This window comes from Cryptotermes secundus, unplaced genomic scaffold, assembly GCF_002891405.2.
Source record: "Cryptotermes secundus unplaced genomic scaffold, Csec_1.0 scaffold682, whole genome shotgun sequence".
In the NCBI taxonomy this organism is placed as follows: Eukaryota; Metazoa; Arthropoda; class Insecta; order Blattodea; family Kalotermitidae; genus Cryptotermes; species Cryptotermes secundus.
This window is the reverse complement of record NW_019730110.1, coordinates 883,557-897,027: the sequence shown is the minus strand read 5'-3', so window position 1 is coordinate 897,027 and position 13,471 is coordinate 883,557. Positions and strand designations below refer to the sequence as shown.

Below are 13,471 nucleotides of genomic sequence, written 5' to 3'. Positions count from 1 at the left end.
GTTTAACTTGACATTTTTGTCTGGGAATCATGGCGAAACTTCCGGCAAAACAAGAATATCAATTACTGATTTTATTTTAAGTAAGGTGACGTATCAGCTCCAATCATTCTTACTCACTCACTCACTCACTCACTCACTCATGCAGCTGAACTTTTCTTGAGAAGCCACTAGTGTTGCAGCTACTCAAGAACTTCCCAGCATTTTATGGAACCCTAATGTTCATGATCATGTTCACAAGAGCCCTCCACTGGTCCCTATTCTAAGCCAGATCAATCCATTCCATACCATCCTATCCTATCTCTCTGAGATCCATTTTAATATTGTCCACCCACCTACGTTTTCGTTATCCCAGTGGTCTCTTTCCTTCTGGCTTTCCCACCAATATCCTATACAAATTACTGTTCGCCCGTTACGCGAACCACCCCTACATACTTATATATTTCCTTTGGCTTCAGATTTTGTCCCTCACTTTGGAAACTCTTTGCCTTCGAGTTCCTGTTAGGTGCAAAAAGGTAAATAAGGTAAAGCTATCCCTGTAACAGGCCACGAACACCCATAGCGCAGTAAGACGTCGAGGGTCCCACATTTTCTAGACAACCGGCTCACAGATGGCGGTGAGGTTGTACGTCTTACGCGTCGGCCGCCCTTCGCCCCAGGAAGATTGCTGGTACTCATTTCTGTTCGAGGCGGAGTCGACCCCTGTGCCAGGGTGCGGCTGGAAGGATTAGGCCATTTGAAAAATTCACCTTATCGGGACTAGAAAGCGCGACCTCCCAGCTTGTAGCATAGTGCATCAGAGAATATTCAATTCCCGCTTTTCTGGTAAAGAATTACCTTCTGTCAGGCACACTTCAGCTGCTGGTGTTGTTCGCTGAGACGTTCATTTGGAAATAAAATATTTTCTCATAATAATTTTTTTAAATGTACTACTTTATTATCATTTCTAATATTAATTATATTCAAGAGTGATGTGTTCATATATATATTCTCATCGAGTTGTGGTTGGCCGGATTACTCTTCTTTTGTGGTTAATGTTTAAACGGTAAGTGCTGCCTTGTATTGCCTTTTGTTTCTGTGCGTATGTTTGTTTTCTTTCCGTCTCCGTGGCCCTTAATTTGTAATTAATTTCGGGCTGTTTAGTTAAGTTAATTGAGTTATCATTGTGCTCTCGCATGTGTTTCTGGTTTACTGACGCCTTCATTAAACAGAATAAAGCATCTGTGAATCTGCGTTCTTGCAGATGTGTCTGACACTTCCTCAAACATGTGGAATCGGTTTACAAAATTCCATGACAATTGGTATGAGCGCCATTATATTGCAGACCAATTTCTTTGGAGAATTATGTGACTTATGGTTTGTGTTGTAACATAACAAGTTCGCTTGTATTTCGCTGTGAATCTTTGCAGCTAAGTATGAGAAATTTTCATCACAATAGGATACAGTATAAACATCTCTTATAATTAAATTTTCTTTTGTTCGTGAAATATCGTGTAATTGGTTTAAACGCTAATCCCTGCAGTTATATATGGGAGGATAGCGACTGGAAGCGGGCTGAACGATTGAGGGGTCGGAGTTCGAGTCCCGGTAGGATCAAGAATATATCACTCATGGAGCTGAGCCTTTCTTCAGAAGCTGCCAATTCTGCAGCTACTCAAGAACTTCCCAGCATTTTATGGAACCCGAAGGTTCATTACCGTGTTCACAAGAACCCTCCACTGGTACCTATCCTGAGCTAGATCAATCCAATCCACCCAATCCAATCCTGTCTCTCTAAGATCCATTTTAATATTGTCCACCCACCTACGCCTTGGTCTACCAAGTGATTTATTTCTTTCTGGCTTTCCCACCAATAACCTATATGCATTCCTCTTCTCCACTATTTGTGCTACATGGCCTGCCCATCTTAACCTCCTTCGCTTTATCATTGTAATTATACTTGGAGTAGCGAACAAGTTACCTGTTTATATGAGGGGAAAGAAGAATTACATATTACTATAGGCTCCGCTTTCGGCCCTCACTGTCTATTCATAATATCAAATATCCAAAAGAAATACTAGAAACTCTTATAAGTAAGCAGCTGATGACAGAGAAGGAACATTGTCCACCTACCGGCAGAGCTGGTACTACCATCCTTCTGCTCACATNTCAAATATCCAAAAGAAATACTAGAAACTCTTATAAGTAAGCAGCTACCGGCAGAGCTGGTACTACCATCCTTCTGCTCGCACACGGCTCCGTGCCCTCATAACATCACGTAACATCATCAGATTTTATTGTAAGCATTGATTTATGTCCTTTCGTCGCCAGTGTTTATACCAAAATGTAGGTTAGCTACTATCCTGAAGCACATAAATTACTAACTCCATTTTTGCCAAGCTGTTTCCACACCTTTACTACTGTTTGTTTATCTCTCTAATCCAGACTGAGTCCTGCAGCCACTTGCTCACCCGGATTTTTCTACCCTGCAGATGGAGGCGATGCGTTCCTCCGAAACGTCGGTTTATACCAGACCTACACGACGTCACATCCAAGAAAACGGTATTCTCCATAATTACCGATGTGAAAACACAAATCTTGCATAAAATTCTAAAGCTTATAGAAAAACGAACGCAGTGATAATAGTAATATTGGTGAAATCCCGACCATGTGCACAATACCGGAAACAGCAAATGTCACAGCAAGCAAGACATTTAAAAACGTCGCACCTGTACACCAGAGCGCAGCACACATTCAGAATCTAGTTAACCTCGACACCTGTCGCGTACTATTGTACATTGCTGTATCACGTCACAATCAATTTCTGGGCACTTTTCACCGAAGCTGCAAACACCGCTGTGTGCGCCAAGCGCAAGCAAATTCTAACGGGTTCACATAATGATATATCACAGCCAGTAAAAACTGCCTCTTTGGTGTCTGAGGCACTATGCTGCAAGCCGGAAGGTCGCGGGATCGAATCCCGATTAATTCATTGGATTTTTTTCAGTTTTCCTAATCCTTCCAGCCGCACTATAGTCCTGGGGTCGACTCAACCTCTAACAGAAATGAGTACCAGGAATATTCTTGGGGGGTAAAGGGCGGCCGACGCGTAAGGGTGACAACCTTACCGCCATCTATGAGCAGACTGTATAGAGAAAATGTGGGAACCTCAACATCTCACAACCCTATGGGCCTCCACAGCTAGGGCCATCTTTACTCTTTCTACTTTTTCTGTCAGCATCTCAGATTATAAGTGTTCAGTGAAATGGCGAATGGTAAATAATGAATTAGAAATTCTGTAAAGGAAGCGGTCGCAGCCTACACCACGTACAGCAAATCCAGTAACTTGCATGGAGGGACTGAGGAAAACCAATAAAAGCCTCAAGATGGACGGTCTCCTTGCCGAAATTCGAACCACGGACCTCCGAAATACAAGCCTTGTAAAAGGTAACGTTGTCCCTGTGCTTAACAAATTCAGCACTACACCTTGAAGGCGTATGGGGGCGTGGATGTATAGATCCATATTTTCTTGACCTCAGCACTAGCTGGAGGTGAGTGGTCACTTTCACGCCCCGGCCACTTTACCCCTGGGGAAAGACCCCCTGGTACCCACTGGATAGGAGGATGGGTGGGCCCCAGAGCCGGCCTGGATGCCGTGGAGAAGTGAAAATTCTTGACCCAACCGGGACTCGAATTCCGACCCCTCGGTCGTCCAACCAGTAGCCAGTCGCTATACCAACTGAGCTATCCCGGCTCACAGTAGGTCTAGTACAGGGACAAATTTCCCTTTTTACCTTTTGGGAAACCTAAGCGGATATGAGAAGAAAATAAAGCAGTGACCCACGACGTAGAAGGTCCGGTGATCGGGCCCTGTGGACACTGAAAGGAGATTTTGGATGTCATGAAAGGTGTGGAATTGGTGAGCTTCGCAGAGAGCCGTGATAAGAGTTGTGCTGTTGCAGGTCTGTACGATGTCCCAGCCGGTATCATCGCCCTTCTGTCCGTCTTTTATGGAACCATATCCGTGCTCGCCGTTGTCGGCAACTCCTTGGTGATGTGGATTGTCGCCACGAGCAGACGGATGCAGAATGTCACCAACTGCTTCATCTCAAACCTTGCCCTGGCCGACATCGTCATCGGATTGTTCGCTATTCCGTTCCAGGTAAACACGCTCAGCTGTTCCGTGAGTGGGGGGGGGTGTTGGGGCAGAGCGGGAGAACGCAATTACGTCAGAATAAACACAGTGAAACTTCTCTAAACGGCCACCCCTACTCAGAGGCTACATGTTCGTACTGCGGGTTCGGTTTTTAGTGTAACGTGACCGCTTCTATCCCCGATCACTGACCATGCCTGCTCTTACCAAATCATACCTAAAAAGATTATTTCACAATGGTAACCCCTGTCCTCGCTTGGTCGATTAAATTGATCATGGTTCTCGCCAGCACAGTTATTCTTTTCTTCGAGTCACTTGGAGATCCACGAACAAGGTTTTTGTTCTCTCTTAGACGTGTACTAGTTTTGCAAGTAGGGCCACCTCTTCGCCGAGGGAAGTGGTCGGTTATTTTGTGTAGGCCCTTTGTTTTTCTCCACCGTAGGCAGCTCTGTCCCTAATTGACCGTTAAATTGCTGCGGGTCCTAGCCAGCCATGTAGTCACACGGGACATGATATTTTCCTCTCTGACAGTTAAGGGAGCCTCTAGCCTCTCCCCCTAACCTGGAGGACCAGGTCCCTGTATTTATGTCCCCCAGTGACAGGGTGGCCCAGTTGTACCCCCCGACACCGGTTTGGGCATCATAGAGTTGGGAACATAATTGTAAAAGAGCAGATTTAAAAATGTAACCCAGATTACAGTAGATCCGTTTTTAAACCTAACAGACCAGTAGTGTAATGTATTATACATAGTTCATATCCACATGTTTTTATTTAATTACCGACACTGGACGGTATTTACCTATTGCATCTGTTATTCGTATAATCGGCAATATATTCGCCCAGTATATACTATATACACGCTAGCGTAGTTGGTTGAGGCACAATGCTATAAACCGGGAGATCGCGGGTTCGAGTCCCAATGAGGTGGATTTTTCCAATTTACCGAATCCTTCCATCCGCATTACGGCCCTGGTGTCGACTCAGCCTCTAACAGAAATGTGTACCAGTAATATTCCTGTTACTCAGCCGTTACCGAATATTGTTTCTCTGGCTCCACAATCTGGCTTTCATCAGACATGCCACAGTATGTTTGGTGTTTGCTGTACTATGCTAACCACAATCAAAACAGTTCCTCTCTCATCCTCCTCTACGCAGAAACCTCCTCTGTAAAGTCCACTTACGTGTGGAAGGATTGGTGCTCCACTTGGAGAAGCTTCACTGCGCTATTTATAGGTTCTCATAGCCGCTCGTTGTTGATGTTGAAGTGCTCTTGGGTCTTTCCACTGCAGGAATATGGGACAGTGTTTCAGAAGTTTCGGGGGTACATTTTGTCCATCTTCATGGCGGAAGTAAGTAGGGCGAGTGAGCGAATGAACTACGTACATAATGCATTGACTACCGAGTATGAATAAAATCCGTCCATCCCCTTCAGGTTCTAGTAGTTAGTTAGTTAGTTAGTTATTGGAGAGGGTGGGTTTCCCCATGCACTTAGACCAGTATTGGTCCATTGTGCTTCGCTGTATGATATTCTACCAGTCTCTATACCCTACCGGTATTGGTGCATACCATCAGTCCCGCCCAGCCAGCGAGACCGGCTCTACTGGCTGAGAGGTATCTATAATGCTTCCCCCATCTATCAGAGGCGTTAGAGACTACTGTTGGGCGGGAAATGTCCTTGAATTTGGCTCAGTGACCTCCTTTGGAGATATGAGGTTTTTTTTAAGTGCCGTAAAGCTACGACACGGGACCCACGGCTTAAAGTCCCTCCCGGAGGACTTGTTCCCTGAATTTTTCCGCTCTTAAAAATTCCACGACCTCCGCCGGGTTTGAACCCGCGTACCACGAGTCATGAGGTGGGAACGTTACCTCTAGACTACGGAGGCGCTTCAGGTTCTAGTAAGATCCACGTACGTACATCCAAACATATAGACGGTTTTACAAAAAACCTACGCTTTCTAATAAGGGAGCTTGAAAATTTGTTACAACAATTTTTCATGACTGTACTTANATTGGAGAGGGTGGGTTTCCCCATGCACTTAGACCAGTATTGGTCCATTGTGCTTCGCTGTATGATATTCTACCAGTCTCTATACNTAGCCGAGCGGTCTGTCTTTTCTCGCTCGGAAGCCGGGATCGTGGGTTCGAATCCCACACAAGACATGTATATTTGGTACGTGTATGCGTTTATTCTGTGTTTGTGTTGTAGTGTGTTTAGGTAGAGGCCTTGCGACGAGCTTACCGNAGGGAGCTTGCAAACGTGAAAATTTGTTACAACAATTTTTCAAGACTGTACTTTCCCACGCCGGTCACGGTAGCCGAGCGGTCTGTCTTTTCTCGCTCGGAAGCCGGGATCGTGGGTTCGAATCCCACACAAGACATGTATATTTTATATGTGTATGCGTTTATTCTGTGTTTGTGTGTAGTGTGTTTAGGTAGAGGCCTTGCGACGAGCTTACCGCCCTTCCAAGGAGTCCTACCGTCTGTAAAATGATCATGAAACTGAGAAATCGGCCCTACGCTCCACAGTGGGGGCGAGAGGAGGGAAAGAAAATACTTTCCCACGCTAATTACACGATAACGTCGAATTATTCTTCCTGTTCCCACTTAAGCACCACCCCCTGAAGGTTATGAGGGCAGTGAAATATGGATCGACGTATCTGTCACCTTGATATTAGATGGAGGTGAACGGTTAGCCGCACTCTCCGACCGCTTTACCCTTAAAGAGAAATGTCCTGTACCCATCGGATAGGGGGCTAAGTAGGTGTTAGTGCTGTTCTAGATGTTGTGGAGAAGGGATAAATCTGGAACTCTGCCTGTAATCTAACGCCGGTTCTTCGGTCTTTTCCGTAGCGTAGTCTCCATGCTGACTGAAATGCTAGCACAGATTCCGAGAAGGTAGGAGCCATCTTGTGGCGTCTCCATGACAACAGCCAAAATCACGATTGTCACTTGAGTCTCTGTCAACACCAGCAGGCTACACATGAACTGCTGGAAATCATAGTTCTGCAGCCAATAAATGGATTCCTCTCAAATTCTGAACTCACATGAGGTTTTCTCGTGGCTCTTTGATTGTATGCGCTGCTTTTATATTCCACTGTTGGTTTAAAATTAAATACAAATAGTTATTTTGTTGGGTTGAAAACAAAAAGAAACTGCCACAAATTGTGGTGGAACATTTTGAAGAGAAAAACTCAACAGACAATTCTTATGAGACATTCATCTCTTCAAACTCCGTGGCCTGTAGTCCGCAAACGAATTATACAGACCGAGAGACGCCTCTTGTCGGCGAAGCTAGTGCCAACTTTAGCGGATATAGAGTGTCATGTGGTCAGCGAAACGAATCCCCAAGGCCGTTAATTTCGGATTTATAGACCGCAGCCGCCATTTCCTTGAAATAGTTCCTCAATTATCCTCACGAGGCTGAGTGAACCCCGTTCCAGACCCACTTCTTCTCAAAATATTTGGTAGCGCTGGGAATCGAACCCGGACCTCTGGATCTATATTCAGGAACTCTGACGACTACACCACAGAGGCGGTGCATTCATCTGGTCACCTAACTAAATATGATTTGAAAAACGCAATCACTACCGATTTAAGCAGCCTTTAGACACATTCCCTTTCTTTTATATTTGTCACTTAAAGAGGCTGTCAGTATCGAGTCTGCAGCGTCGGTGAATACGTCGCAGTTGGTGAAATGATAGTTGTCAGGTAAAGCCAAGTACTCGGGGTAAGATCTACCCTAGAGACATTTTGTCCACCACAAATCCCACTTGCAGTGGTTTAGAGTTCCGTGTTTTGGCGCTTGAAGTCCTCCTAATGTTACATTCAGTTTCGTTCCACCAGTTCCAGGCGGCTCTGCTGCAGCGGTGGAACCTCCCCCACTTCATGTGCGCCTTCTGTCCGTTCGTCCAGGTGCTCAGCGTCAACGTGAGTATCTTCACACTGACGGCCATCGCGGTGGACCGGCATCGGGCGATCCTGAACCCCCTCAGGTAGGCACACTGTAACAACAAACCACTCGTCTGCATTAAGTGTTCAAGTTAAGAATCCGTTAAGTGTACGTCTGTATGTTGTAGTGCTTAATTAGATACAGGAACAAGTTCTGTCGTGTGTATTGTGACGTATAGACACAGTGCTAGACAACGACTCGGTAAACAGATCGCCGTGGAAGCAAACGCGCGTAACAATAGAGAGTCCATTGCTAGGCAACGGATTAGTAAACAGGCCTCCTTAACAATAGAGGCTGCATTTTCGGCGTGGCTCGTGCAGGGTGGTTATAAAGAAGTGTCAGGCAGCATAGAGCAGTGAAGTTTGGAGTCAAGTTGTCGAGAACTGGGTCGAATTCTGGAGATGTAAATTTAAGGTGATTGAGAAGAAATAACAAGAAATGAATTAGACTGTGACCAGAAGACTTCATGTGTCATCTGAAATTACAGTGAGACGGTTATAAATCCGTTGCCAGGATATGACTAATGAAGACTGATTATCCTAGTCTGTGTGTAACGGTGAACTGTGAAGTGTGTAGATTAGTGATAGAGTTGTATTTCCTGTAGTCCCGAGTAGTGAATGTATAAGGATCATTAAATCCAATTAACCCATGCAGAACCCGTCATATAAGACACGCACAACCCCCCTACATGTAACATTATTTACTCATCTATGTATTTGTTATTAATATTCTGTTGTCACGTTCATTTCTTTTTTGGTCACATTTATCTTATTTTGTTATTCTATTTCCACTTTATGTTTAATATTTTTCCTTTTTTTAATCTGTGTCCATCGTGGTCTTGACTTGATAGTTTTCCTCTGGAATAGCAAGAATCTAGAATGTGATTTCACGTCTGTAGTTACATATTTCTAGATCCTGCATAGGCACGCTCCCAGACCGAGCGCGTTTCCAGCGATGTTCGTCTTGATATTACATTTCCTGTGATGTGCTGAAAAAAGTGCGAGTTCTGCTTTTATGAAGCAACGTAGGAACATGCAGCCTACATCTGTTTCCGTTTCTATTCTATATTCATTTTATTTTGATCATTCTTTGAGCTAACAGTAAAATTTGTGTCCTCCAGGTCCTGAATTTTTAATGTGATGCCAGAGACATAAATTTGATTTACATGAAGGTATGAACGTGTGCCAGCCAGGATTTTCATTTCATGCTATGGAGATTTCTTAACTAGGTTATATCGTCTAGCTACAGACTTTCTGAAGTCACGCAGAGGGTTTAGTTTGAAATACTGCTCTGCCAAACGCATGAAGAATGAAAAATAGAAAACCGTACTCTCTATGTTTTGAAATCATTCTTAAATGAATTATCTAGCAGCATTTTCAGAAAATATTATTGAATTTCGGTGGTGGAGTTCATGAATTTTCCCTTGACATTTTTTCCTCAAATCAATTTCTGCTTTGTCATTTCTACTACAATTCACAAATGCTTGAAATGTGTCCCCATTTTAAAGATTTTATTGTGTGTTCTTTGCAGGATGTGCATAAGGTGAACACATGTAGAGCTTGCTTCACCTCAAGAACTGTAGAACCTATGTACATGTGATCTGATATGTGAATCTGTTACGGAAATTCGCCACACGTAAATTTTTATTTAGGCCTACATTAGAAATATTTAAGACGCCTCCACATGATGAACTACATGCGTTTCTGTTCATGTTGTCACGTGATGAGGTGACTACAGACGGGGTTTGTACTGGTAATCGGATATATTGGACACTTTTACACTCGTAACTACAAATAGCTATGACAGCATCGCTGAGTTACACACTCAAAAAATCACTGTAACTATGACACACATAAAGTCTTCTTATTTCACTAGCCGTTGCTTGGTAGCGGCTTCTAACGGCTGACGTTCTTCTTCCTGTGGGGGTTCCGAACTCTCCTCGGTCTGAGCTAGAACCTCATGTGCTGAAAGAAACCTTTGAAAAGTACACAGGTTTGTTAGGGTGCTTTTTTCTTTCTTTCTATAAAAATAAGACAACAGCATGATGGCTGTTTGAAATCTGTGTCCAGCCTTCCGTTTGACAGAAATGACTAACGCACCATTTAACTTAGGCCTATAAAATTTGACATGGACACAGATCATACACATTCCTATAAACATTTTGTTAAATATTGCCTCTAAATTAACAGTTACAAACATGGCGACGATACAGTTACTTTTCAGGGGAATATGTTCTTGTTGTTAACGCCTCATTCCTATTTCCTTCTCCTGCGGTCGCAAAATTTAGTTTACCCTCTTGCAATTATGCTACCCACTTCCTTCTGCCATCTCTGTAACTTATTTGCCTCTTCTCCCACCCACTCTGCCCTTGGAATGTGCCCTTTGAGGGCGACTGCTTCCTTACTACATCTCACCTGACTTGTCTTTACCGCACTCCCTTTCACAAGAGCTATTACACCTACCAAACTCCCTGCTTTAGAGAAAGACCCCTTTTGAGGACCTCATATTCTTTATCCAGCCGATCACAGCGGCCGCGCGGTCTAGGGCATGAACTGTCTTCACCAGTTCAAACACTGGGATCATTGGTTCGAATCGCACTTGAGGTATGCGTGTCTGTATGCGTTTGTTCTGTGTTCGTGCTGTTCTGTGTGTAGGTAGTGGCGTTACGACGGACTTATCCTTCGTCCAAGGAGTTCTACCGACTGTGTTAAAGATCAAGAAACTGAAAAAGTGGCCAAGGACCTACAAAGGACCTTAGAGCCATAGATAGATATTCTTTAAAGCGGCCTCCGTAGTCTAGAGGTAACGTTCCCACCTCATGACTCGTAGTAAGCGGGTTCAAATACCCGGCGGAGGTCGTCGAATTTTTAAGGGCTGAAAAATTTAGGGAACAAGTCCTCCGGGAGGGACTTTAAGCCGTGGGTCCCGTGTCGTAGCTTTACGGCACGTAAAAGAACCTCATATCTCCAAAGGAGATCACTGAGCCAAATTACGGACATTTCCCGCCCAACAGCAGTCTCTAATACCTCTGGTAGATGGGGGAAGCATTATAGTACCTCTCAGCTAGTAGAGCCGGTCTCGCTGGCTGGACGGAACTGATGGTAAGCACCAGTACCGGTAGGATATAGAGACTGGTAGAAATCATAGAGGGAAGCACAATGGACCAATACAGGTCTAAATGCATGGGGAAACCCACCCTCTCCAATAACTAACTAACTAACTAGATATTCTTTATCAATTGTCAACATTCCTCAGGGGTCGAAATCGGCACTCCCCTGTTCCACTCCCAACTTACTCTTCTATCCTGAAGTTGGAGACAGTACGTGTCTCGAAACATCCGGAAACTACATGCCTGTATGATGCCAACTCTTATAAAACTGTATTTCTATGGTGAACGGCATAGTGACTTCAAATATCACAAGGAATATTCTTCCGAGCTACGTGCAATGTACAGATCTGTTCGTTCATGTTCAGCTTAACAGTTTTCGTTCTCAAAGCTAGCAATATTCATCACGTACTCCGTACTTCAAAGAAATACCAATATGTACTCTGAAATTAGACTTCAATATTCTATATGCGACAAAGTGCGCTCATTAAGCGGTAATATCTCTATATTTTCCATACATTTAAAATTATATGTAAACCTCTCCATTTTACATTTAGATTTTCGACGGTTTGAAGTCAGTTTTAAAGCCAAGAATCTCTTAATTAAAATACTCACCAAAGCAAAAGACAGTACTAAATACGCCTCTGTAGAGCGTATAAGCGAGCGAATCCCCGCTTTCGCTTCATTATTCTGGGACGTTTTATGAGATGGAGGATTCAAAATGGAAAAGAGAAAAAATAAAGTATTAGAAAACTTGTTTTGTTTCTCCAAGTGAGACAGCGTTTAAATGAAGCCTCAGAAAAGTCTACTTTCTTCCAGTATTGCAAAGTCTGCTCCATCGCGCTTTTGATTATACGCGTGAAAATAAAAATGAAAATATCTGCTTTTCCCAAAGAGAAGCATTTAGTTATACACGGTGTGAATCCAGTTATACGCGGTCTGCCAAACCACTGTTGTAGTTGATTCCGAAGGATTGTGACGGTAAATTATATCATCTGGGTTTGCTGTTTTTTTTTTTTTGTTTTTTGTTTTTTTGTCCAACGGCCGGTATTCTAAAGAAAATCTTACAATGGACAAAGTCCAAAACCCCAGTAAATTCACATTGCAGTATCACACGAACAGTGCCACACCTATGTAAATAAGTTCTATAGAAGCTTAAATTTTGCATATTTTTTTTATAAACATCCTGTTTTGTTTTATTCAGCACGTGGTAAAAATAAATTTGTCCCTGTGTATAATTACACCATTCATACATACTACTCTATCTACTGATACTACTTTGAGCCGGGAAAACAAAGTTCTATATCTGGGTGGTTACAATACCTAATCCCCTTCAAAGTGGGCCCCTTGTGACTCCACAAACTTCATCCTCTCTTTCATTTGAGTGACCCCCATTGCGTCATCGTCGAAAGCTTGCTGAATTTTGCGGATTTTTTCCGCTTGGGTATCCCGAAGTTTCTGCAAAACTTGATGCAGTATCGCTGCTCCAAGCGTTCTGTCATCTTGAGCGAAACGAGAATGTGACGAACACTTGTTACACCACTTCGCTATCTGGCAGCCACAGACGCATCCGGCGGTGTTGCGAGTCAGCAAAAAATCACGCATGCGCATGAAAGTCCCTTCTACCGCTACGCTCAGTTTCCCCACCCCTTTGGCCATTACTTAGAGCGGAAAAAAAAGTCGGATACTTTTTAGCCAGCGGTGTATAGCTGTGTGGAGGTATAGCTCCACCGTTCTCTACATCGGCACTAGATATACATATGTGAGTGTTCAGTTTTACGCCCCTGCCACTGTACCTCCAGGGAAAGAGGCCCAGGTCGTCGTTGTATAAGAGACTGGTTGGGCCCCAAAGCCTGTCTGGACGTTGTAGAGTACATAAAACCTTTTTGCCTCTCCTAGGAGTCAAACCACGTTCTTCCAGCCTGTCGCTATCCCAACTGAGTTGTCCCAGCTCACTTACTCAGCATATGTAGTAGAATAAATACTATCCGCCTATGAAAATCTGAAATCTCGGCATAGTTTCAAAATGCTTAAAAAGACTGGCAGAATACCTATCATTGTCGGTTACTAGAAATTGAAACACAATTCTTCTTGTAACTGGGCTGACATTTTGAAGTCGAAACTTTAAAATTAACTTTATTCGAATACGATGTTGCTGATATGGTTCTTACAATTCATCTGAAAACAAACCTGTTGTGTATTTGTGCATACAAATAGGTCATTCCGAGAAGGTTATCCTAGCGGTATGGTTCTTACACTTGTATTCGGGAGGGCCTCCATTTTGAAC

General features: G+C 43.6%; 1 protein-coding gene across 6 annotated transcripts in view; it reads left to right on the top strand.

Annotated features, from left to right (window-relative positions):
• Nucleotides 1–13,471, top strand: part of LOC111866213 (neuropeptide Y receptor type 1) — a 439,022-nt gene that overhangs the window by 362,602 nt on the left and 62,949 nt on the right. For all 6 annotated transcript variants that reach the window (XM_023854955.2, XM_023854956.2, XM_023854954.2 and 3 more), the window contains 2 exons: nt 3,939–4,138; nt 7,973–8,121. In XM_023854955.2, the coding sequence (XP_023710723.1) occupies nt 3,939–4,138; nt 7,973–8,121 (349 nt within the window). The remainder of the gene's footprint in view (nt 1–3,938; nt 4,139–7,972; nt 8,122–13,471) is intronic.